Raw genomic sequence first — 26,369 nt, 5'->3', positions numbered from 1 at the left:
AGGAAGGCTGGCAGAGGCATGCCCTGGAGATCCGGAAATGCCAGGCGGAGGCTGTGCTCACCCTCTTGTGTGTGACAGTGACTAATTACCTTTCCATTTCTTATTTCCTTTCTGGGCCCAATGGAAGTGTGAGGCAATGCTAGGAGGGCAGAGGGAGAAGGGACACAGGGGAAGTGAGAGGGGACGTGGCCCCTGCTGGCTCTGGCTTCTATTAGGCTACGGCCTGTGGGCTGCTTGGGGCTGTTAGGCAGACGTTGCCAAAGGAGAAATTGTGTCTTGGAAGCAGTTCCTTTCTTGTGGAACTAATGTCTTAAAGATCATCAGTCAAGAAAGAATTTTGAAATCAAAAGTGGGCGTTTGGTTTGTGTTTTTTTGTCTCCCCTCTGTTGCTGGGGAATCGTTCAGCTAATATTCACTTTTTCACATGCATGAAGCAAATTTCTTTTCCTGGTACATCTGCAGACGCTGGGCTACTGTGTTTGGGTTTGCAGCACCACTGGGGATTCTCAGTTTGTAAAAACTTCTCCCCTTGGAACAAATCCTGGAAGCCTGACATTAATGAGCCTAGTCCATTCCTGCCCCTTGAATGGTAGGTTTTGTTCTGCTCTGGAATATTCTTCTTGAGGATAAGAGCTTTTCCTACCAGCTGTGTTCTTCCTTCCACAAACCACAGCTTCAGGTTTCAGCAGGCTCTGAGATGTACGGATCGGCAGTCAAGCCTTTTGTCCTGAAAGGCGGGGAGGATAAGATGATGCAGGCTCTCAGCATCACCTGTCGAGGAGCCTGGAGCTCCCTTGTTTTTTTTTAAAGTCTTAGGACTTTTTTTTTTTTTTTTTTTTTTTTTTTTAGTGAGGAATCTTCAAACAGTTCATGGAAAGAGTTGTATTATTTTTTTTTCTTTTCTTTTTATTTCTTTTTTTTAATTGAAATACAATTGATTGTACATATCTGTGGGATACAGCATTGAATATCAATACCTGTGTGTAATATCTGATGCTAAAATCAGGATAATTAGTATATTCAACCTTACACGATGTAATCATTTTTTCTTGTGGACTTTTACCAATTTCTCACTAGCCCCCCCCAACCCTCCCCTTTCCTTCCTCTGGTGGCCTCAGTTCCTTTCTCTCCTTTTGAAAGTTCAATGAATTATTGTGGTTGTTGTAGCTTTCTTTCTTTCTTTTTATATTTTGTTTACTTATTTTTTTAGCTCCCACTTATGAGTGAGGACATACGATATTTCTCTTTCTGTGTCTGGCTTATTTCACACAACATAATTTTCTCTAAGTTCATACATGTTGCTATGAATAGCAGAATTTCATTCTTTTTTATGAAAGTATGCAGGGTAGTATTCCATTGGGTATATATACCACATTTGCCTTTTCCAGTCATCCATCAATGGACATTTAGGTTTGTTCCAACTCTTGGCTGTTGTAAATAGAGCTGCAATAAACATGGAAGTGCAGGTTTCCCTTCGATATGATGATTTCCACCTTTTGGTATATACCAAGCAGTGGGATTATGGGATCTTATGGCAGTTTTATCTGTAGTTGTTTGAGTAACCTGCATACCATTTTCCATATTGGCTGCACTAAATTACAGTCCGACCAACAGTGTAGGAGGGTTCCCTTTTCTCTGCATCTTTGCCAGCATTTGTTATTCTTTGTCTTTTTTATAATGGCCAGTCTATGTAGTGTGAGATGATATCTCAATGTGGTTTTGATTTGCATTTCCCTGATGCTTATTGATGTTGAGCATTTTTTCATGTGTCTGTTGGTCATTTGTATGTGTTCATTTGAGAAATGCCTGTTTAGCTCCTTTGACTATTTTTTAATCAGGTTACTTGTTTTTTGACTATTAAGTTGTTTCAGTTCCTTGTTTATTCTGGATATTAATCGCTTTTGGATGCATAGTTTGCAAGTATTTTCTCCCACACTGTAGGTTGTCTTTTTGCTCTGTTAATTGTTTCTTTTGCTGTGCAGAAGCTTTTTAATTTAAAATAATCCCATTTGTTCATTTTTCCATTTGTTGCCTGTGCTTTGGGAGTCATATTCATAAAGTCTTTGCCCAGTCCTACTTCCTGAAGTGTTTCCCCTATGTTTTCTTTTAGCAGTTTTATAGTTTCAGGTCTTATGTATAAGTCTTTAATCCATTTAGAGTTGATTTTGTTTTATTACAAGAGGTACAGATCTAGTTTCATTCTTCTACATATGGATGTCTAGTTTTCCTAGTACTGCTTATTGAAAAGGCAATCTTTTCCCCAGTGTATGCTCCTGTTGCCCTTGTCAAATATCAGTTGGCTATAAGTATGTGAGTTGATTTCTGGGTTCTCTGTTCTGTTCCATTGGTCCAAGTGTTTGTTTTTATGCCAATACTGTGCTGTTTTGGTTACTATATCTTTGTAGTATAATTAGAAGGCAGGTAGTGTTATGCCTCTTTTTTTTTTTTTTTTTTTGCTCAGGATTGTTTTGGCTATTTGGTGTCTTTTGTTCCATATAAATGTTAGGATTGTTTTTTCTATTTCTGTGAAGAATGTTGTTGATATTTTGATGGGATTGCACTGAATCTGTAGATCACTTTCAGTAGTATGGACATTTTCACAATGTTTATCTTTCCAATTCAAGAGCATAGAATGTCTTACCATCTTTTTGTGTCCTCTTTAATTTCTTTCAGCAGTGATTTGTAGTTTTCATTGTAGAGATCTCTCACCTCCTTTGTTAAATTGATTGCTAGGTATTTCATTTTTTTGTTGACTATTGTAAATGGGCTTGATTTCTTCATTTCTTTTTCTGCTGGTTCATCATAGAAATGCAAATGCTACTGATTTTTGCATGTTCATTTTGTATCCTGCAACTTTACTGAAATCATTTATCAGCTCTAAGAGTTTTTTTGTAGAGTCTTTAGGTTTTTCTATATGTAGGATCATGTCATCTGCTAACAGGGACAGTTTGATGTCATCTTTTCCAATCTGGATGCCCTTTATTTCTTTCTTTTGCCTGATTGCTCTGGCTATTATTTCCAATACTATGTTAAGTAGGAGTGGTGAGAGTGGGAATGCTTGTCTTGTTACTGTTCTTATGGGAAAGGCTTTCAGCCTTTCTCTATTCAGGATATTGGCAGTGGGTTTGTCACATAAGTCTTTTGTTATTTTGAGCTACTTTCCTTCTATACCTTATTTGCTGAGAGTCTTTATCTTGAAGGGATGTTGAATGTTGTCAAATGCTTTTTCTGCATCTATTGAGATAATCATATGGTTTTTGCCCTTGATTTTGTTGATGTGATGTATCACATTTATTGATGTGTGTATGTTGAACCATCCTGGCATCCCTGGGATAAATCCCATTTGATCTTGGTGTATAATTTTTTCAACGTGTTACTGTATTCTGTTTGCTAATATTTTGTTGAGGATTCTTGTGTCTGTGTTCATCAGAGATAATGGCCCATAGTTTTCTTTTTTGTTGTTGTATTTCTCTCTAGTTTTGGTATCAGGGTGATGCTGGCCTCTAAGAATGAGTTTGGGAGTATGGCCTCTGTTTCAGTATTTTGGAATAGTTTGAAGAAAATTGGTGTTAATTCCTCTGTAAAATTCAGCAGTAAAGCCATCCAGTCCTGCACTTTTCTTTGTCGGGAGACTGCTGATTACTGCTTCAATCTTGTTGCTTGTTATTGGTCTGTTCGTGTTTCTATTTCTTCTTGATTCAGTCTTGGTAGTTTGTACATGTCCAGAGATTTATCTATTTCCTCCAAGTTTTCAAATTTGTTGGCATATAATTGTTTGTAATGGTCTCCAGTGAGTGTTTGTATTTCTGTGGAATCAGTTGTAATGTGTCATTTTTCATTTCTGATTTTTGTTATTTGGGTCTTCCCTCTTCTTTTTTTAGTTAGCCTAGCTAATGGTTTGTCTCTTTTGTTTATCTTCCCAGAAAAATAAAAATTTTTTTTTTCATCATTCTTTTATATCATTTTGGGGGGGTCTCTATTTCTTTTAATTCTTCTCTGATCTTAATTATTTCTTTCTGTCTACTAATTTTGGGATTGAATTGTTCTTGTTTTTCTAGTTCTTGAGGTGTAGTATTAGCTTGATTATTTGAGACCTTTCTGATCTTTTGATGTAAACATTTATTGCAATAAATTTCCCTCTTGGTACTGCTTTTGCATCATCCCACAGGTTTTGGTATGACGTGTCTATTTCCATTAGTTTCAAGAAATTTTTTGATTTCCTGTTTAATTTCTTCTTGTACCTATAGGTCATTCAGGAGTATATTGTTTAATTCTCATGTATTTGTATAGTTTCCAGAGTTTCACTTGTTATTGATTTCTAGTTTTAATCCATTGTTTTCTGAAAAGGTACTTGAAATGATTTCACTTTTTAAAAAAAATTGTTGGGACTTGATTTGTAAGTGAACGTGTGGTCTATCCTGGAGAATATTCCATGTGCTGATGAGAAGAATGTACATTCTGTAGTTGTTGGATGAAATGTTCTGCCAGGTCCAATTGGTCTAAAGTATAGTTTAAGTCCTGTGTTTTTCTGTTGATTAGTTGCCTAGATGATCTGTCCAGTGCTGGGAGAGGGGTGTTCAGGTCCCCAGCTATTATCATATTGGGGTCTATCTCTTTGTTTATGTCTAATAGTGTTTGCTCTGGTGTTGAGTGCATATGTAGTTATGATTGTTATGTCTTCTTGCTAGATAGATCCCTTTACCTTTATATAGTGGCCTTGTCTCTTTTTAAAGTTTTTTGTTTGAAGTCTATTTTATCCAATATAAGAATAGCTACTCCTGCTCACTTTTGGTTTCCATTTACATGGTGTATCTTTTTTCATCCCTTCACTATTAGTCTGTGTGTGTCTTTACAGGTAAGGTGAGTATCTTGAAGACAGCATGTAATTGGGTCTAGCTTTTTAACTGGATCATTCAGTCTGTGTCTTTTGAGTGGGGAGTTGAATCCATTTGCATTTAGGGTTGGTGTAGAAAGGTTTTGTCTTACTCTTGGCATTTTATCAATTTTCATTTGGATATTTTAATATCTTTTGTTCCTTTCTTCCCCTATTATTGTCTGTCTTTGATGTTTGTTGTTTTTTTTCAGGTGATAAGATTTTGTTTCTTTCTCTTTCTCATTTGCATTTTGTTCTACCAGTTTTTTTCTTTCTTGTGTATTCCTGAGAGTGATTATCGTTTTTCAGATTCCAGATGCAGGACTCCCTTGAGGATTTCTTGCAAGGTTGGTCATGTGGTGGTGAACTCCTGCACTTTTTGTTTGTCTGGGAATACACTATATCTCCCTCTTTTCTGAAGGATAGTCTTGCTCAGTATAGTGTTCTTGGCTGGTGGGTTTTTTTTTTTTTTTTTTTAGTATTTTGAATACATCATTCTATTTTCTTCTGGCCTATAGAGTTTCTGTTGAGAAGTCTGCTGTTAATCTAATGGGGACTCCCTTTTAGGTGACTTGATGCTTTTCTCTTGCTTCTTCTAAGATTCCCTCATTGTCTTTGAACTTCGCCAGTTTGCCTATAATGTGTTTTAGAGAGGATCTTTTTGGATTGAATTTGTTTGGGGATCTTTGAGCCTCCTGGTCCTGAAGGTCTGTGTCTCTCCCTATACCTGGGAATTTTCTCATTATTATTTTGCTAAAAATATCTTCAATTCCTTTTCCTTTCTCCTTCCTTTCTGGAACAGTCACAATTCAGATGTTTGTGTACTTAAGATTGTCTACTAGCTCTCTTAGATTTTCTTCATTTTTTGAATTCTTTTTCCTTATTATTTTTTGGTCCACCTGGGTTACTTCGAAAACACCATCCCTGAGATCAGAAATTCTTTCTTCTGCTTGCTCTAACCTGCTGCTTAAGCTCGTGGTTGTGTTTTTTTATTTTGTTGAATGAATCCTTCAGCTTCAGGAGTTTTCCTATAGTCTTTTTTAGGGTAGTAATCACTTTGTAAATTTCCTCCTTCATATCCTGGATATTTTTCTTGTTTCGTTATATTGTCTAATTGAATCTTCTCATATCTCATTGAGTTTCCTTAAGATCGTTGCTTGGAATTCCTTTTCAGTCATTTCAAGGGTTTCCTGCTGTATGGGGTCGGGTACTTGAGAATTACTGTATCCCTTTGGTGGTGTCATATTTTCTTGTTTTCTCATAGTTCTAGTATATCTGCATTGATGTCTGGTCATTGGGTAGAGCATTTGCTTCTTCTGTTACTCTGGAGTGGGCTTTGAGGACAGAGACTTCCTCCTCTTTTTCTGGTCTCTGCTGGTCACTCTCCTTGTGTCAGTGCAGTCTAGTGGGTGGGGGGCCACCTGAACAGTGGCTGTGACTGCTACTGTGGCAGCAAGCTGCCCTTGCAGCAGCTGTGGCTGTGGCAGTATCTGTGGTGGAATACCCACATGGAAGCAGTGTTTGTGGCATATTCTTGCCTTCTATTGGGTGGGGGAGGCTGCCCACGGCTCCTACCTAGGTCCCTGGGCAAGCTGCTGCCTTCTGTCAGGCAGAGAATGCTGCCTGCAGCCTACAGTCTTAGGAATTTGAAGCCATTAAAGATTAATTCATAATAGTTACAATTCATCTACAGTTTTTAAATTCTGAGGAAGGACTGGGAGCAGAAGCAGAAAAAGTATTGAAGTGACAGAAACCTCACTGGGAGGAGGATGTGGAAGGATCCAAGGAGAAGACAGGCATTTTTTTGTTAACCTGTTGTGTACCAAGCTCAGTAGTAAGTACTTTATCTAAGTCATCTAATTTAATCTTTAGAATAACCTGAGAGATTTTATTCACCTCATTTTAGAAATGAAAAGCTTAGGGGTTAGAGAGTTAAAGAATTTGCTCAGAATTACAAAACCAGGGTTTGAACCCAGGACTGGCTCCCAGACTCTTCATTCTAGGGTAGGTTACAATTATGAACATGCTCTTTGGAGTCACGTCATAGTTTCTTTGCTCACTAGCAATGTGTCCTTTAGCAAATTAGTCATTTCTCTAAGCCTCTATGATTAGTCTCCTCATTTGTGAAGTGGGGGCAATATTAATACTGATCTCTTCGGCTGTTGTTAGGAAAAATCCAGAATTGCATGTAAAGTGCTGAGTTTTGTGCCTACTACACATAGTAAGCACTCAGCTAATGTTGCTATTTCTACTTATGCTGCTGCTTTTATTTTCTTTCTAATCATCATCTGCTCTCATTAGAATATAAATGGAAGGAACTATGTTTGTTTTAAATACAGCAAGGAGAAAAAAACTTAAATATGGAGGGTTCTGGAAATACAGGGGCAGGAGGTCTTTGGAGAAGTTCTCAGCAATATCAGTCAGGCCTTCTGACATTCCCCACTGAGGGAAGGTAATTAGATGAGGGGTTATGGGGCCTGACTGGGCTGTCCCAGAGAGGCTAGTGTCCCACAGCCAGGAAGGAGGCCAGCAAGAGTTCTGCAGCACCAGTCTTCCCCTGACCTGGCTCATTGCCCTTCCCTCCTCCTGCCCTCATGGGCTCAGTTTTGCTTTCCTTACAAGCCACAGCCCACCTCTAGATCCAGGCCAAGATGCTGGTCCTTACACCAGCCATTTTCTCCAGCAGGTCACAAACTCCTCTGGTGAATGGACCGTCTCTGGCATTCCGGCCAGTCAGCACCGCCTGACCCTCACCAGGCTTGACCCCGGGAGCTTGTATGAAGTAGAGATGGCAGCTTACAACTGTGCAGGCGAGGGCCAGACAGCCATGGTCACCTTTCGAACTGGTAAGAGGCAAACATTGTCCCTGGCTTGGGATTTCCACGGGCCTAAGCAAGTTCAACTAGGCCCTGGTGGGAATCCCTGCTCACCTTGCTCCCACTGTTCACATTGAACTGCGTCTCTCCTCCCAGCTACTACCTCCCTATGGTCTGTGTGCCTGGACGGAGGTCCTCGCTCTCATCAGGAGGTCACCAGTGGCCTCTCTGGCATTTCTTTGTCCCTCTCACACTGGGGCCAGCAGCAATAACCACAGAGTCAGGCAGAGCTGGGAAGCGGACCACACTTCAACGTCCTGTCCTGTATCTTATTTGCATCACCTTGTCACACCCCTTAGCAGAGTCTCAGGCAAAAAAGATCCTGTGGGGAGGGAGACCTAATGCATGCCCCTTCCCTTGTTGATCTCAACCCATTTCAATCCAGGACGGCGACCCAAACCCGAGATCATGGCCAGCAAGGAGCAGCAGGTCCAGAGAGATGACCCTGGAGCCAGCCCCCAGAGCAGCAGCCAGCCAGACCATGGCCGCCTGTCCCGTAAGCCTTCTGCAGCTGTGCAGGCCGGGGGTGCCGAGCAGTCAGGCCTGGAACTGCCTCACAGGGGAGGTTGCTGCAGGTTGAATGGGTTCTTGGTTCTGAGGTCCAGGTGTTCTGATGACATTTTCTTGGCCTCTCCTCAATTAACCACAATCAGTAAAAATAGACTGGAGCTTTTCAAATAAAAGACCACATTTCAACACTGAGATTGCTGACCTTGTGGGTCCAGATAGCAGCAGAGGAGAGAGCAGCTGGCCCTTGTTCCTCCACACTCTGGCTTTACCAAAGTTTAGCTTAGGGGTCTTAACCCAAGTGCTTCTCCTGGGAGAACACAGCCCAGGTAGCCCAGGAAGTTCTGCTGCAAATATCAATGTGTAGAGGGCCCCGAGGAGGACAGGCCCTATCAGGAGCAGGCAAAGTCCAGACAGAATCCAGCTATCATCTCATCATGGCCCCAACTCCAACTTCCTTCCTTACTGTGTGTGGTCCTCCCCAGCCCCAGAAGCTCCAGACAGGCCCACAATCTCCATGGCCTCTGAGACATCAGTGTACGTGACCTGGATTCCCCGTGGAAATGGCGGGTTCCCAATCCAGTCATTCCGTGTGGAGTACAAGAAGCTAAAGAAAGTGGGTGACTGGATTCTGGCCACCAGTGCCATCCCTCCCTCACGGCTCTCCGTGGAGATCACAGGCCTGGAGAAAGGTAGGGGCCTGGCCACTCTCCTGCCTGATCCCCAGCTGCCCCTGGCTCCTGGAGACGGAGGAGCACTGGAGGCCTTTCCATCCTCCCAGTCACCACCCAGCAGCACGTTCAGTCCTTCGAGCCCTTCCTTCTCCCTTTCTTCCCATGTGGCTCTTCTCTGATGTAGACGGGTGTTCTTGTGAGTCCTTGGGGGTCATGCTTTGAGCAAGGCTGCCCAGAAGATTCCTTCCAGACCTGGGCCTTACTGGGCTGGTGGGGAGTCAAAGGCATTTCCCCTCTCCTGAGTTCAATGTCTCTCTCACCAGGTACCTCTTACAAGTTCCGTGTCCGTGCTCTGAACATGCTGGGGGAGAGTGAGCCCAGCGCCCCCTCCCGGCCCTATGTGGTGTCAGGCTACAGCGGCCGCGTGTACGAGAGGCCTGTGGCGGGCCCATACATCACCTTCACTGACGCAGTCAACGAGACCACCATCATGCTCAAGTGGATGGTGAGTGGGCCTGGCCACGGACTGCAACGGGAATATGGGGCGGAGGCTCACATCAGGCACGTGCAGGCTGCCTGCAGCAGGGGCAGGGAGCAATCACTCCCTAGATGTTCCTCCACCTGTGTACCTGGGAATCGGGCGCCCTCACACAGGGGTCCTGCAAGCCCACTGGAGAAATGGGGGCTGCCGTCAGTGGTCTCCTGTCGGTTCTGTGCCTTAACCTGATAGACCTCCAGGCTGGTTCCTGTGTTCAGGTTATGTCCCACCCTTCTTTCTGCCCTTCCTCTAACACCACAGGGAATCCCAGCACAACTGTTCAGGGTCCCTTTTAAGCAAAGATAATCACCCTCATGTCTAGGGAGGTTCAGAGGGGACTTAAGTCTTTGGAGAAATGGCAGTTTGTTTCTGTCCCCTAAAGCTAGGGAACCTCTAGGCTAAATAAGATAATGTGTAATCTCCACAGCATTCTTCAGGGAACCTCAGGGATATCATCAGGAATGTTTGTTGGGGACCCCTTCAAACTCTAGACTGGGATAAAATTTCCCAGCCTAAAAACCGTTGGTTTTACTTTGATGATGATTTCTCTGCTCCATTGTGAACTTGTTTTTTCCTCCGTTCCCTCTAGTATATTCCAGCAAGTAACAACAACACTCCAATCCATGGCTTTTACATCTATTATCGACCCACAGACAGTGACAATGACAGTGACTACAAGAAGGATATGGTGGAAGGTAAGAAACACTTGTGTGTGATATGGTTTGCCCTGCTGGTAAGGGGGTCTGGGCATTGGTGAAATCTGGTGAAGCCTAATACCTGGGTCTGGTGTGACACAGAGCAGCTGTACCCCGTATCACTGACCACTCGTGACACACTTGGGTCTGTCAGGTTCCTAAACTCACATGCTTTCTTCCTGTGATGACGGGACAACAGAGACCCGGTGGGTGGGCACCCGGACTGTTTCCTCTAGTGTTCCTGAACCTCACCGCCCCTTTGCCAGGCAAGTGGCCCCATCCAGACACATGGCCCTGCCTGAGTTGGAGTGTGAGATTGGGGCCAAGAAGACCACATGTGCATCACCATGCATGGTCTCTCATGCTACTTCCCAGGGGACAGGTACTGGCACTCCATCAGCCACCTGCAGCCGGAGACCTCCTATGACATCAAGATGCAGTGCTTCAATGAAGGAGGGGAGAGCGAGTTCAGCAACGTGATGATCTGTGAGACCAAAGGTGACTCTTTGGGTTCTCCTCTTGCTTCTGGCTGTTTCCAGCAAACTAGAGCAAAGTCAATATTCCCTGTGCCATGCTGGGTATCTCTCCCAGGAAGATTCCTTATTTTCCAAGTAGCCCCAGACTTCGTTATTTTTTGCCCTTCTGTTCATTCATCTGTGCCTCATATTAAGTATGAGTGGGTTGCAATCATGATGGTTTCAAGGAACTTGGGAATGAACTCATCCATGAACTCATGGAATAGAACCTATCCTTGAGTTGGGAACTCTCTATAAATACTTTATTCCTGCAATAACATTTGGTACTTAACTTTGGTTGGTTTATTTAACTTTACAACCCCATGAGATGGGAAAGAAACTGAGCATCAGGAAACTATACACCTTGGCCAAGGTCATGCAGCCTATTAGTGGTGGAGCACGCTTTGGACCAGGTTCATCTAACTGAAAGCCAAGGCTCTTTCTCAGCACTAAAACATGTTAAATGTATTCACATAATAACTTAATATATGCTCATTGGCCAGGTGGATAGACTTCATTATCTCCATTTTGCAAATACTAAAAGCAAGATAAAGCAGGCATATTGCAAAGAACATAATCAGGAGAAGATCACAAGGGAATAGGAATGGAGACAGAACAACACCTTTTCCCATCACTGAGGCAACAGCATTCTCTCCCCCACTTTGCATTGCTTTCAATCACTTATTCAACCAACCCTTACGGGGTGACTCCTGTGCACACTTCCTGCCTTCTTCTGTCATGTACAGTGAAGGGTGGGACAGACACTTACACAGCAAAAAATCCTGTATCAAGAGGTACAGAGAGTGCCCAGGGGTAAGAACAGAGGCTTCACACTGGTCTTCTGGAAGGATTGAACCTTCAGGCTGGAATAAGGAGGGAGTGGCCTGGGGGACGGGCTGAGGCTGGAAGTAGCTGCAGCTGTTTGGCGTGTCCAGTGCCTGGAAGGAGGGTGAGAGAGGGAAGCTCAGAGAAGAGGCCAGACACTGTGGTGGGCACTGGGTCCTTTCACTGTGGGATGAGCTGGCACGGTTAGGTCGTGGGAGCCACTCCAGGCTGGGAAGTGGAGGAGGGTCATCGCTGAATTTGTTTGAGATTTCTTTGGGTCCCTGGATTTGTTTGGGTCCCTGGTGACTATGCAAAGAGTGGGCTGAAGGCAGAGAACTGGGGCTCTGAGGTAAAGGTAAAGAGAAGGGATGGGGGATAGCCAGTTAGCTCATTTGGTTACAACACAGCCTTATAACACCAAGGTCACAGGTTCATTCCCATTCCCCCAAAAAGGGAAGGGTTGGAGTCTCTTTTCTGAGGAGATGTGGGCAGGACCAGGGACTGATGGTATGTTGAGGCTGGGAGAGAGTAAAAGGAGTTAAAAGTAGACTTTGGGGTTTCTAGCTTGAAGTGCTGCCTGGATGATATTGCCATTTATTGACATGGCGAAGGCAAGGAGAGAAACAGATCTCATAAGAAAGGAACGAGGTAAAACCACTTGAAGACTTAGTGTGATGCTTCAGAGACATGGAAATGGAAGTGTCCATAGGGGGAGCATAGCTCCTGCCCCAGGAGGACCTGGCTGGGGTGTTGATGGGGGAGGCTTTAGGATATAGGTGGGAATGGGTGAGATTCCACAGAGTCTGTACTCTTACAGACTAAGAGGAACCAGAAGGACCTCCCAGTGTCTGATGAGCAGCAGTCCGAGAAGTAGTGGGAAAGTCAAAAAACTGCAGTATCAGAAAGCGAAGGGAGAAGAAAAAGAGTTGTAAGAAAGTTAATGTCAGATACACTGTGGTAATAGTGAACCCAAAGGAGTTTACAACCTCGACTTTTCACCTCTGAATTGGTGGTTCACAGCTACCTTCTGTCCTAGCGAGTCCCAAAACATCCATCTCTCTGCTCTGTGCCCCCAGGCTAATACCAGCCACTTCACAGCTCTTAATCTACCCAGAAATAGCAAATTTGTGGGTAATTTCTTCCAGCACCAATTCTTTTGCTAGCTTTATGCATTTTAAATATTTTCTTCTGAAAGTTCACCAGTTATTTTTTCGGAAAACGCTCCACCACTTCCGACAGTGCTTGGCTCACAAACATCTCAGTTTCTGTTTTCCTCACCAATACCAAACTTCACACGAGATGCCCGTTTCCTGCTGCGTGGATGCCATTCAGATAAGGGCTTTTGAGGCCCTGTCTTATGAGTTTGACCCCATTTCCCACACCCATGGAATTGGGTTTTGTTTTGGTTTTTTTCTATTTGTTGTGAAGGAAATGTCAAAGAAATAGAGGCTGAAGTGAGTTTTGTCCACAATTACAGCTCGGAAATCTTCTGGTCAGCCTGGTCGACTCCCACCCCCAACTTTGGCCGTGCCACAGCCGCCACCCCCTGAAACAATAGAGCGGCCGGTGGGCACTGGGGCCATGGTGGCACGCTCCAGCGACCTGCCCTATCTGATCGTCGGGGTCGTCCTGGGCTCGATTGTCCTCATCATCGTCACCTTCATCCCCTTCTGTTTGTGGAGGGCCTGGTCTAAGCAAAGTGAGCGAGTGACCCTTCTCAGCACTGAGGGGAAGGAGGCGGGTGGGGGGGTAGGCCACAGAGGGAGGGAGGGAGGGAAGGAGGGGCCTCCCAGCCCACCAAGGAGGACTCTGTCCTGTGCAGCATCAGAGGGGCTCACTTGTCATCCACAGGAGCTCAAGCCCCTGGGTCCCCTGAGCTCGCAGAGGACACCCTGAGAGCAGGCCCCCCCAGCTCACAGACCTGGGCTGAAGGAGAGTAGGAGGAGATGTTGGTCTGTCCTCTCTGCATCACTGTAGCTCAGCTCTCATCTGGCTCCATCTCCTTTCAGTGTCAGAAGCTGCTTCTCTGACCTCTCGTCCACACTTAGTTGACCCTGCCTCTTCCCTCCGAGCGCTTCCTGCCTCTTGCCTGGGTTCCCCTTGTCCTGGGTTAATCTGACTTTCATCCACTCATTTCTGCTTCAAATGGCAACACATCTGGTCAGCTTCATCCAAAATAATGCTTTGTCCAAGTATTGCTCCTTCTTTTCACTCACCCCCTCCTTCTTCCCCCAAATCCTTGCCCCTGTATCTCTCTAACCCTCTCCTCACTGCAAAAAAGGGGGATCTAGATGTTAGGAAGAAATGGGTGACAGGAAGATTTTGAGAGAAAATATCCTCCATCCCTTGGGCAATGTCACCTCCCTGCCTACTTCCTTTGTCCCTGTGGAGTCAGGAGTTTCCTGAGACTCCTATGGGATTTTTCCAAGCTGCCCCAGGCGTCCTTGGCCCTAAGCATAGCTTTGTCCTTCTGTCCTTCCAGAACATACAGCAGACCTGGGTTTTCCTCGTAGTGCCCTTCTGTCCCCCTCATGCCAGTACACTATGGTGCCATTGGGAGGACTCCCAGGCCACCATGTCAGCGGACAGCCCTACCTCAGTGGCATCAATGGACAGGCCTGTACCAATGGGATGCACGTGAACAGGGGCTGCCCTGCAGCTGCAATGGGCTTCCCAGCTGTGAAACCTCCACAGCACCCAGGGGAGCTTCAGCAGGTAACGTGTTCCTGGGCATGTGGGCAGCAGGTGTGGGACACCCAGGAGGGAGTGGCCGGGCTGCCTCTTGAGGCTTCCTCCCTTCTAGCACTCATCCTGGGCTGCTGAGCCAGGCTGTCAGGAATAACGCATCCTGTTGAACAGTGGACACTAGAAAGTTCCCTGGCATCTCTGACAGGACCTTTTTGTAACTGTTTCTTTTGAGCAGCAGGATGACACCAACAGCCTGCTAAGGCAGACCATTCTTGGCAATGGATATGACCCCCAAAGCCACCAGATCACCAGGTAACTAGGCTGCTCCCATCCCTGCCTTTCGATCCCAAGCCCCAGAGCCTCACTTTTGCCCTGACTTCTCAAATCTGATATCAGTTGCTTCTCACTCAGGGATCCCCACATCTGACAACCAGCTCTGAAGGGCCATTACCCTGATGGGTAGTTGTTTTGTTTGCAGTTATGAAGCCCATCCTGCTTGGGGACATGGGCTTCCTTCTCAGAATCCTTCCCTTAGTGGGCAGGCCACCCACATATGACTGACTGCCCACAGGCCCCTGGACACCTGACTTCCAGTCCTCTCACATGGAATAAAATGGAAATGGGCTAGAACTCTCAGTGGAAGTGAGAGTGCAGTGCCTCTGGATGTCCACAAGGGAGCAGGCCTTACCCCAGCTGAGCTCTGAGCAGCTCTGATGCCCTCAGGCGGGAAGCGGCCAGGGGATGTGGGGGATGCAGCCCACTCTGCCCCTTCCTTCCACCCCATGCGGTCTCGTTCCATGCAGGGCTCCCAAGGCCAGCCGGGACGAGGGCTCTTTCGTATACACGCTGCCTGATGACTCCACTCACCAGCTGCTCCGGCCTCACCAGGACTGCCACCACCTCTATGAACTGCCTGCCACCGCAGGCCAGGCAGGAATGAGGAATGTGCCCGAGAGTCCAGGGCTGGAGGCAGCGTGGGACCCTCCATTTCACTCAGGTCGGTTTCAGGGGCAGGGTGGAGAAACTGGACAGGCAGGGAGACTGTAATGGGGTGTGGGCACCCATGACCCAGGAGTGACTTAGAGGGAGATTAACAGTCTTCAGAGGTGCCGTCTGGTTAGGAGCCAGCTTCTCTAGCGAAGGAACGGGGGAGCGGAGGGTGGCCAGCCACTCTCTTTTGCTGCTGAAGTCCCAGTACCAGCCGGTCCTACTCCAACGTTACAAGCTGTGGTCCGCCAAGGCTGAGGTAATGGACGTTTCTCCATTTCAGAGAAAGAAGCCCTTCTTTTGGTCTCTGCATTTTAAGGCTATTCACAAATTCCTTTTGCCTCTCATCACACTAAGAGACATTCTCTAATCACTAAGAAATACCTTGCTCTGTTGGGTCTTGTCTCTTAATTAAGGAATAAAGTTGCATCAGTCACTAAGGAGCCAAGTTGTTGTACACATCACCATAACTCTTCATGCTTCCACAAAACCTTTTCTCTACGGGGCTCGGGGTCATTCACAGCACCTCCATCCCACTGTTTCCCTCTGTGCCAGCCTCCTTGGAAATCGGTGGATGCTTGCTTAGGGCCCAGCTGGTTTGCAGGATTGGCCAATGCTTCTTAGCCTCTGTGGTGTGCATTTCCATTCACAGGCAGGTCCTGGACCCTGTCTCTGGGTATTAAATTCTAAAAGACAGTTACCTCCTAGAGCCAGACCCAGCACCATTAAAGCACTGGACTACGTCAGTTCGAGGGAGAATGAACTGTTGAGTGGGATGATTATAACCAGAAGCCACACGAAAGGGTGTACTAGCAGCCTGAATCTGGAAAGAGCAGTTTCATAGGTCCCGTGGGATGCAGGCAGAGTGCATGAGGATCTCTGTGGTCTCGTGGGTAATAAGTGGCCCTCCCCACATCGGTGAGATCCTCGAGGGAGCATATGTGACCCTGTCATGGCTGTAGGTTCTGTCCCTCCTTTAGGGCCAGTGTAACCAGCTCCCAAACAGTTTGGCCCAGTACCACAGAGCATTGGTTCCTTGATCAGTCTAGATTTTAATGTTCCTACTTTCTCTACCCCCCCAGGTCCCCCGTGCTGCTTGGGCCTTGTACCAGTTGAAGAAGTGGACAGTCCTGACTCCTGTAACATGGGTGGAGGAGACTGGTGTCCTCAGCATTCTCCAGGGACCTACCTAGGACAGGAAGCTGGAATGCGGCTCTCCCCTGGCCCGCTGGTGCATGTGTCTTTTGAAACACCACCTCCCACAATTTAGGCAAAAGCCCATATCCCAGAAAGACTATATATTGCTTTTTTTAAAAAAGGAGACAGAGAAAATTGGTATTTATTTTTCTATTATAGCCATATTTATATATTTATGCACTTGTAAATAAATGTATATGTGTTTTTATAACTCTGGAGAGACATAAGGAACCCTCCCCATTGAGGTACGAGAGGGAAAACAAGCCACCACATAACAGGAGTCAGCCAGGAAACAGTCTCACAGTCTGGCCAGAATGCAGGCTGAGGAGCACAGCTCCCCACTCAGAGCCTCTGCGGCTGCCTGGGAGGCTGCAGGAGGCCCCCACTGAGCTGGTGAGAGCAAGAATCCTAGACACGTTGTTCCCAGTAACAGTGAGCCAAGAGCAAGGGCCGTGGTATCACCGACTGGAGACACCCACAAAGATGGCTGGATCCGATGCTACAGGAAACCTTTTCCTAAGATGCCCATGAGAACAGACGAAGATGTGTGTAGCACTGAAAGCATTAACAAACCTTCCAGAGTCAGTAATCCATGACAACATATCTCTGTAAAAACAAACACTGTAACTTCTAAATAAATGTTTAGTCTTCCCGGTAACATTCTACTTAGTCATGTGTGAGTCAGCATTTTCTTTAGATGTTAGAATCCAGTCTTTGAGTGTTTGAAGAAAATGCCCGCTTGTGACATTTTCAGATCCATCAAGAGATGAGATCTGGAAAAGGTAGCAGATGTTTCTCAATTTTTTGTCTTTTTCAACATTGAATGCCAGATGTGTTTTGATTAATGCAGAATGTATTAATAATCTGTTAGTCCAAGAGGGAAACATTATATAATAATAGACAAAGAGATGCAGATTCCCAGTTTTCTTACTAACTGGACTTGAGGCAAAGCTTTGGTCATATTGAAGGAATGAAACTCATCCTTTTTATATAGGGGTGTATGGGTGGGTATGGGGGAAAGTGGGAGGGGGGGTTGAAGACCAAGTAATTTCTCCAAAATACTTTAGTTTAAGTGGTATGCTACACATGAACATATGGTAACTGATAAATTTCCTTCCCTTCTTTCCAAATATACAGCAGCATTGCCAAAGTAGTTGACTCACTAGTTTAAACCCACATTTACTTACTGTTGTCCAACCAAAGGGTCAACTGTAGATTTTTTTTTAAGCTGAAATTTTAAAACCTTTATATGAATAACCAGAACTAGATGGAGACTGAAGCTTGCAAGGAAAGCCTTAACACACTTTAACTGAGTTTGTGGGGGAGGAAGGGTAAGAATGTATTTTCTAGTTTTCAGTGAAGTTTAGTTACAGATGAAATGCCACTCGAAACAATCTCTTTTTTCTTATTATTGAAATGATTGTACCTATCTGGGATACAGCATCGAATATCAATAACTGTGCAATATGTGATGCTCAAATCAGGATAATTAGTATATTCAACATGACACAATGTAATTATTTTTTGTGGCTCTTTACCAATCTCTTGCTAATCTCCCTCCTCCTCCCCCTCTCCCACCTCTGGTAACCTTTGTTCTGTTCCCTTGTTTTGAAAGTTCAACAAATTATTGTGATTGTTGTATCTTTCTTTTTTTCTTATTTATTTTTTAACTTCCCCTTATGAGAACATGTGGTACTTCTCTTTCTGTGCCTGGTTTATTTCACTTCACATAATTTTCTCCAATCTCATCTATGTTGCTGCAAATGGCAGAGTTTCATTCTTTTTTATGGGAGGATTTCCATTGTGTATATATAGCACATTTGCCTTATCCAGTCGTCTGTCAATAGACATTTAGGTTGGTTCCAACTCTCACCTATTGTAAACAGAGCTGCGATGAACATGGGAGTGCAGGCATCCCTTCGACGTGATGATTTCCGTTCCTTTGGGTATACACCCAGAAGTGGAATTGCTGGATTGTATGGCAGCTCTATCTGTAGTTGTCTGAGAAACCTCCATACTATTTTCCATAGTAGTTGTACTAATTTACAGTCCCACCAACAGTGTAGGAGTCCCCTTTCTCCGCATCTTTGTCAGCACTTGTTAATTCTGTCTTTTTTGATAATAGCCAGTCTAACTGGGGTGAGATGGTATCTCAATGTGGTTTTGATTTGGATTTTCCTGATGCTTAGGAGACACTTAATCTCATTAAGAGCTGTGCCAGACCCTGGCTTCTAATCAGGAAGAATTTGATAAACACCATCTTGGGAAGCCAGAGGCGGGCAGTGGACTCACTGTTTGGGACAAGTGCACCCTCTGCTGGCCAGAAGAAGCACAGCACCTGGTCTTCCTTAGACTTCTGCATCCTTTTTCCATCAAGCAGCTAAATCTGAGAAAGAACTCGCATTAAAATGCCACATGGTTTTCAGAAAAGCGGTATTTTTAAAAAATTGTTTTTAAAATAAAGGACTGCAAGGAACATGGAAATGATAGGAAAGGAGAAATAGAGCAGAGAAGAGAAGAAATAAAATACTGTGATTTCAGACACAACTTGGTGTGGAAGGCCTCCAGGTCACTTCCCAGAGGGCAGGGCCAGTGTTCTCAGCCTTAGCTTTGCTAGCCCAGGGGCCCTCAGATCTGAGCTGTAACTCACCTTCTAGCCTTTAAAAATCTCCCTTTGTTTTTTCTCCTTGATGATCTAAGTTGTCAAAGTGAATTTTGGTGAACTTTATTGAAGTGATGTGTGAAATATCTGCCATTGAATCATAGCAACACTGAATGGTTTTAGTTCTCAAAAAAAAAAAAAAAAAAAGTCCCAGGAAAGAAAACTCATTTCTGACGCATGTTAAGTGAGATGTGTGTATATTTATACCTTAACCAATTACAGGAAAGAAGGAAAAGTTTAGGACATAAGGCTTTTAAATTTCTACCTAGAAAATGAAAAGCTCATGTATTCAATTTTATTTCATTTTGTATTTCTTTAGGTTCAGGGTAATTATTTATTATTACAGTACCTTTTAAAAGTTTTGATTCATTCAGCAAAGGCTACAGAAATTACTAAAGGGAAGAGTGAGGCCTAGCGTGTGGGAGTTGGTGGGAGGTGCTGAGTCAGCCGATGGCTCGCAGACCTCTCTAAGGATGGAGCCCCCTGTGACAGGATAGGCTGGCTCAGCAGCAATGAGTAACTCCTTTTACTGTGAAGTTGTGGCAGAAGGGCTGGACTCTACAGTTTATTTTTCTTCCAGTGCTGAGATGTGATAATACTATGGATGAGAGTTCAATATAGCCAAGTTATATAACAGTTGATCCACAAGTAATTTAATGTAGGCTGATTTTCAGCCTCACCCTCAGAGGTGACGATGGTCCTCTAAGAGCACAGCAGGAAACAGAGAACAGTATGATGAGTGGAGCAGGACAGCCTTCGGCCACCCCTTGTCCAGCTGCCCCCAAACTTTTGTTTGAAGCTTAACTTCCCAAGGACTCAGGTGCTCATCCTAAATTACAGATTCAAGTAGAAATGAAACTGGAGCTATCAATATATCTTGTCCAGTTCAAAATAAAATAATTGAGTATTAACTATATCATCAAATCCCAAACATGCTGGATGAAGGCCTAAATATTGTAGACTTAACTAGTGATGTAGTCTAGTTCAATTTGGAAAAAAATAATAATCCTGATTAGTTTTACTCTAAATTGAAATACTTGTGGACTCACTGACATGGCTCTTCTATAGAATCTAAGTTCATTGTTGTAATTAGGATCACAGAATTTCAGAATGGGAAGGAGCCTCAGAGCTTATCCAAATTCATTTGTCAGGTAATAAATAAAATAACTTTCCCTGGCTCTTACAACTAACTACCAGGATCTTTCTTGGAGACCCGTCCCTTTATCCAGGCAGTGGCTCCTTGTGGTAGCTAGCCCCATGATGGCCCCCAGTGATCCCCACCTGCTATTCACACTCTATTTGGTCCCCCTCCCACGTGGAGACAGTGATGGTGTGTCACTTCTGAGGTTAGGTTCTAAAAGACTGTGGCTCCCATCTGGGTCATTCTCTCATGCTCTTTCCCTCATGTTTGCATCGCTCCCCGTGGGAGAAGTCATGTCATGAACACCCCATGCAGAGGCCCATGGGGTGAGGGACTGAAGCGTCCTTCCAAACAGCCAAGTGAGTTTGGAGTAACTCCGTCAGCTCCAGCCAAGATGCAGACGGCAGCAGCTCCAGTTCACAGCATGGCCACAGCTCCACGAGAGACCCTGAGCGAGGGACACCACTAAGCTGCTCTCAGATTCCTGACCCTCACAAACCCTCTCATTCCTGGGTGACAGAATAAGTTTGCCATTTTAAGCTAAGTTTGGGGGTAATTTTTTACACAGCAATAAATAAATAAAACAGCGCTATGACTAGCACATTTTTAAAAACGCTTGAAAGGCACACGTAGTTTAGGCTACACAGCAGAGAAAGTGAGGAAAAAGGGTACTCTCTAGTAGAGAAGCCACAACATCAGAGATTTATGGTGATAGGTGCAAACGATGAACTATTCTGACCGCTTAAACAAGGATATGAAAGAATCTTAGAGAGACAATAGGCCAAGGGGCCACCTCTAAGAATATTCTAACATACAAAGAGAGCAAGTTCTGTCTGTAATTTGGGAGGACTGATTAGCAGGCTAACCACAGGTTAGCAAGATTTGGCACTGCTGACTTGCTTTCTCCATTTATGCAATATTGCCTTTTTCACCTTTTCTTCTCGGTGACCAATTTACATCCTGGGACAGCCTCAATCGGGGATCTCATTAATACAGCCCCAAAGAGCTCTGAATCTAAAGCGTCGGGCTGAGGCAGGAAGCTAGATAGAGACAATAGTGGGAGAGGGAAAACCTGGTTATTTGCACATGGGACGAACGGTTTCCAGAGCAGGCATGCACATGCGCAGAAGCAACCATAGGAAGCCTCCCCACCCCCACCATCTTGGGTGCCATTCAGTTAGACCAGTGACGTCCCACCAGCCAGGGCGCCAATCTCTTTAACCAACGTGACAGTTATTACATTCAGGGCTCAACCAATGACCAAATGGCACTAATCCAGCTAAGGAACTTAAAACCCCAAGAATGTAACTGTTTTGGCTCGTGAGCACTCTTCTCACTCCAGCCCACCCCATTTTCTCCGGAGTGTACTCTTCTGTCTTCCTTTGCTAAATAAAACTGCTTTTACTTTTCATTTCTGGCCTGTCTTGGCCGGTTCTTTGCTCGACATACCAGGAACCCGGATCTAGCCAGCAGGACCTGGAATTTTCCGGTAACAGTGCTATATTACTAAGAGGACTCCAATGTCAGATCATCCTTAAGTGGCTGAAGCCATGAATTTCAATGAGCACTTACCCCCAAACCAAAAGGATATTCTTAAAATAGTTTAAAATGTTATGCATAATCAAAAGTAATTGTTATAGACAATCTCCCAGAGTACTGTAAATCTATTTCCTTACTTCCTGATCAGTATCAAAAACACCAAAGGACTCAAGTAAAACCTGAAAAAAAAAAAAATGGCATAAGACATGAGAAACTATGGGGCGTACTTAGCACTGATGGAGATGCAAAAATCTTCAGGGAAAAACCTCTTTATTATCATTTTGCAAAACACATTTCTCTGCTCCACTAAGAACTGAGGAGTTTGCAAAAACTATGGGTGATTCAGTAAGCTGGTTATTATCCTGATTTCTGCCAACCCAAAGCAAACTAAAGCAAACTGCACTGCTTGTGTCTGCCTGCATTGCCTGAATCCTGAGCCCTCAAATCACTGCTTTATGAAGTCGACAATACCAAAATTCTAATTTGCATTTCTTATTCTAAGATATTGTTGGCAAAACAGTTTGTCTTTTTCTCTCGTGCTCTCTCAGAGAACACTTAATAACACCAAAGTTTATTTTCTAAGGGTCCAAGGATCAGGAAAGAGATTGCTGAATGGTAGTTTTTCTTGCCAATAGCTAAAAATTCAGAATAACCAAAAAACAAATTTTTCAAAACAAAAAACCAATGCTTTCTTACAGTTGTGAGATACAGCCTTCAAGACTTCATGTTCATGTAAGTTCCAAACATCTAAAATGGTTCAGTTCAATAATAATTAGATGTTAGGTTTTATAGTCAGTTCTAAGATAACCAAACTAGAGAAAAATTATTAAAACTACATGACTGGATCTGGCTTTAGATACGTTCACTAAAAGAATAGGATTGTTGCAGGTGACAAAGGAACAGAACTTCTGGTGAATTACGTCAGAATCTTGGATGGATTTGAGGAAACAGCAAGCTTAAGGGTCCATGGGCTTCATTTCATTCTCTTGTGGGGGATGAATGGGTGGGAGGACAAGGCCACCTTTCTTGCGCAAAAGAGCAATCTCTTCCTTTAAGGCTAAAATCCTTTCCGCCTGGACTTGGATCAATTCAGTGACCTTCTCTCTTGCCACAATGTCTGCTTTCCGAGGGCCCTGGAAGGCATTGCCCTGTTGAATAAAAACACCTCCTGCTTTAAGCAGCATTTGGGATGTGAAAAATTCCCTGTCCTTATACATCTGTTAGGAATGCCAGCCTTAGAGTCAATTTAAACAGCCATTGCTCCTTAATTTAAGGATCCTTCAATTCTTCTGCTGAAATCCCACCATTAGAAATGTGTGCTTTTGGACTATGAAACAACTCTTCAAATGCAAATCCCCTTTGGAATTTGAACACTTTAAGCTAGCTCTCAGTCATTCATTACCTAGAGGGCGCGTGGCTGGAATCATAAAAGATAAGGTATGTCTTTCTTTGTCTATACAGCCCATGTTTTGTTTCTCGAAAAGAAATCCTCTCTATTTTCTCATCTGATTTCCTTCCCCACTGGCTAACTCTCATGCTCCCAACATCACTTTCAGGGAGGCCTTCTTTGCCCCATGGACTAGGTTAGGGTTTCCTGCTCTATGTTCTATCAAAATATCCATCATAAGTATTCATCATCATTATTATCAGATTGAACCATATGAAATTTATGATATCTGACCATTTTTTTAACCTAAAAAATGCCAATTTTATATGGTTCAACCTAAGTGCTTGTTTAATACCTATCTTTTGTAGATCCTGTGCATCTCAGAGTTAGGGCCCAGTATGACTGAGTCCCACCACTCTCCCCAGTACCTGCCCCTCGTACTTGTTACATAAGTAGATGCTCAATGACTCTGAATGGATGAATACATCCGTTAAAGGAAGCACATAACACTTAGTTGTGTTAGGTGCTTTACATATGCTCTCTCATTTAATCCTCTGAACTAGGTGTTGTTATTCCAGTTTTACAGATGAGGAAACCAAGACAGATTTATTAACTGGCCCAAGTCACTATATTAATAAGGGTTGGAAGCCAGGTTAGAAACAGGTTCCTTGAAGCCAAAATGTCCATGATTTTTCCATGACCCCTATTCACTATGGCAGACCTGCATGGTAAGTAAGGGTTGCCGAGTTCTACCCTTCTGCCTCTTCTCCCTTGCTCGCCTTTATTTTAGAGGTTGTCAAAGCTAAACACTAACCTTACCCAGTTTCTCTTCCAGCTAGGGGTGGCTCAGTGGATGTAAATAGAAAACTTTTGCTTTCTTAATGAAAGGGACAGAAGAGGCTGGCACATGGATGTGAAACAGAGCTGCAGCAGCCGTCCTATGACTTTGAAGGGAACACTGAGAGAATCAGAGACACAGGTGCTGACATCATGGACCCTCTAAACCAAAACCTGCTGTCATCCCCATCCAGATTTCTCATCAAGTGAGAAAAATGACTCCTATTGTTTAAGCTACTCTTAATAGGGCTTTGGGTTACTTGTAGTTAATAACATGCCTGACACACCAATTCATGCCCAGTCATTTTGGTTGGTCACTTTGAAGTCACCTTAACTTTCCCTTCGTTCTCACCATATTTAATCCAATTTTGGCTATTCTTACTTTGAAGTGTCTTTTGACACTTGCTTTTTTGTTTTTACCAACTACATCCCAATTAATACTCAGTTCATTGTAAAAAGCAATGGAGTCAGCTTTGGAGGCTGTTAAGGGATGCCCCAACCCCTACTGACCTTAACATATGCATTCTGCTTCTGTACAAATCACTTGCTAAAATAAATGGGGGAATAAACAAAGTAGCATAACCAACGCCATTTTAGGCTGCTCCGCCATTTTAGGTTGGAAGGTCCCTATGGGGAATCCAGGGTGGGGAGGGGCTACAGGGCTAACCAGAAAATTAGCTTATGTACCGCTGGCTTGCTTGCATTGGCTAGATTGTGTCAGGTGCGAAAAATTCCCACCTAGCTAAAAATAAAAGCTGTGAGAGGTTTCAACTCGGGGCTGAGCTTCTCGATTGGCCTGCATAGCCCTGGCTGCCAAAAATAAACTCTCTTCCTTTTCCTCTCACCCGGTTCTCGTGGACAAATTTCTTTTTTTTTTTTTTTTTTTTTTTGTCTTTTTCGTGACCGGCACTCAGCCAGTGAGTGCACCGGCCATTCCTATATAGGATCCGAACCCGCAGCAGGAGCGTTGCAGCGCTCCCAGCGCCGCACTCTCCCGAGTGTGCCACGGGCTCGGCCCGGGCAAATTTCTTTTACCCATCAGAGGTTGGCCATAACATTTGGCTATTCTTACTTTGAAGTGTCTTTTGACACTTGCTTTTTTGTTTTTACCAACTACATCCCAATTAATACCCAGTTCATCGTAAAAAGCAATGGAGTCAGCTTTGGAGGCAGACAGACCTGGGTTTAAAAACTGACTTCACCATGCATTAGCTCGGAGAGCCTGAGCAAATTACTTAACTTCTCTGAACTTTGGAAAGCAGTGTTTTGTGGATTAAATGAGATATCCTATGTAAAGAGATTGTACATGTAATGATATACTGTAAAGATATATTATGTAAATATATACTACGTAAAGAGGCATATACTGGTAATTTTTTTCCCATTCAAATCTCCTCCTCCACATCTACCTCCACACTCTTTCCTTTCTCATGTATCTGGGCTTACCAAAGCACATCAAGTCAGCAAATGTTTACTGACTGATTAGTCTGTGAAGATTTTGTTTAGGCATTAACCTTCTCAAATGCTGCCTACATTCTTCACTCAAAAATTCTTTGGTGGATAAAGGGCCCCCTCAATATGCAAATTCTAGTCTTCCTTTCATATCTAATTTCCAATGATAAACCTCCCAAATATTCACTCTTCATGGAATTAATAGATCTGCAACATAACCAGCACCATTTTAGACAAGCCCAAGTACAAAATGGCACCGTCCACCTCCTCCCCTCCCCTCCCCCATTCTCTTTTACAAGAAGCCTCATGGTTTCAGAGAAAATGAAACTTTAGGCATTTCCACATGCACAGAACTCTCCATTCCCATGACTTAACTCAATCCCCACCCTGGAATTACATCACCCAGCTCTTGGCGCCAACATACCTATATAAGCTCTACCACCCCCACACCTGGTGCAGTCCCCCATTCTCAGGGCAGCCCCAGGCTGTCCTCCATTTTGAGTACAGCCTGGCAGATTTCTTTCTTTAATAAAGCTTGAATGGTACCCAGCATCTCGGCTCACTTTCTTTCAGGAATAAACTGTATTCTTTCTTACTTTGAGACTTTTGCTTAGACCAATGACTCAAACACTAGCACAAACTGAGTCACCGGGAAGGCTGGTTAATGCACGGATTGCTGGGTCCCTCCCCCAGAGCTTCTGATTCAGTAGATCTGTGATAGGGTCCAAGAATTTGCATCTTAAACAAGTTCCCAGGTGATGCTGATGCTATTCTCAGGGCACCATACTTTGAGAACACCTGGCTTAGACCATTTCTAGGGTGCTTAAAGAAAATACAAAGCAAAAAACATCGAGAAATAACTGGCATTTTTGCAGATAATACAAGTACATAACTTACAGTTTCGAATATGTCATACATGTGTTAGGTTCCTAGAGGGCAAGGCTTGAATTGCATAAACTTTTACTAAAGTATTATC

The 26,369-nt window shown here is 44.1% G+C and overlaps 2 protein-coding genes across 4 annotated transcripts in view; one reads left to right on the top strand and one right to left on the bottom strand.

Annotated features, from left to right (window-relative positions):
- BOC (BOC cell adhesion associated, oncogene regulated) overlaps nucleotides 1-17,022 on the top strand; it is a 78,726-nt gene extending 61,704 nt beyond the window's left edge. For 2 of the 3 annotated variants that reach the window (XM_063092956.1, XM_063092966.1), the window contains exons 9-19: nucleotides 7,557-7,719; nucleotides 8,135-8,245; nucleotides 8,742-8,948; nucleotides 9,254-9,435; nucleotides 10,058-10,163; nucleotides 10,539-10,661; nucleotides 12,981-13,202; nucleotides 13,986-14,218; nucleotides 14,427-14,503; nucleotides 14,995-15,188; nucleotides 16,261-17,022. In XM_063092956.1, the coding sequence (XP_062949026.1) occupies nucleotides 7,557-7,719; nucleotides 8,135-8,245; nucleotides 8,742-8,948; nucleotides 9,254-9,435; nucleotides 10,058-10,163; nucleotides 10,539-10,661; nucleotides 12,981-13,202; nucleotides 13,986-14,218; nucleotides 14,427-14,503; nucleotides 14,995-15,188; nucleotides 16,261-16,448 (1,806 nt within the window). In that variant the 3' untranslated portion in view covers nucleotides 16,449-17,022. The remainder of the gene's footprint in view (nucleotides 1-7,556; nucleotides 7,720-8,134; nucleotides 8,246-8,741; nucleotides 8,949-9,253; nucleotides 9,436-10,057; nucleotides 10,164-10,538; nucleotides 10,662-12,980; nucleotides 13,203-13,985; nucleotides 14,219-14,426; nucleotides 14,504-14,994; nucleotides 15,189-16,260) is intronic. The other variant, XM_063092973.1, reaches the window with a different exon arrangement.
- Nucleotides 17,023-22,673: 5,651 nt separating this feature from the next.
- CFAP44 (cilia and flagella associated protein 44) overlaps nucleotides 22,674-26,369 on the bottom strand; it is a 116,278-nt gene continuing 112,582 nt past the window's right edge. Inside the window, exon 36 of the mRNA XM_063111114.1 lies at nucleotides 22,674-22,865. Within this exon, the coding sequence (XP_062967184.1) occupies nucleotides 22,674-22,865 (192 nt within the window). The remainder of the gene's footprint in view (nucleotides 22,866-26,369) is intronic.

Source organism: Cynocephalus volans, chromosome 1, assembly GCF_027409185.1.
Source record: "Cynocephalus volans isolate mCynVol1 chromosome 1, mCynVol1.pri, whole genome shotgun sequence".
NCBI classification, from domain to species: domain Eukaryota; kingdom Metazoa; phylum Chordata; class Mammalia; order Dermoptera; family Cynocephalidae; genus Cynocephalus; species Cynocephalus volans.
Note: the sequence above shows the minus strand (reverse complement) of the source record. Positions and strands in the feature narration are given on the sequence as shown.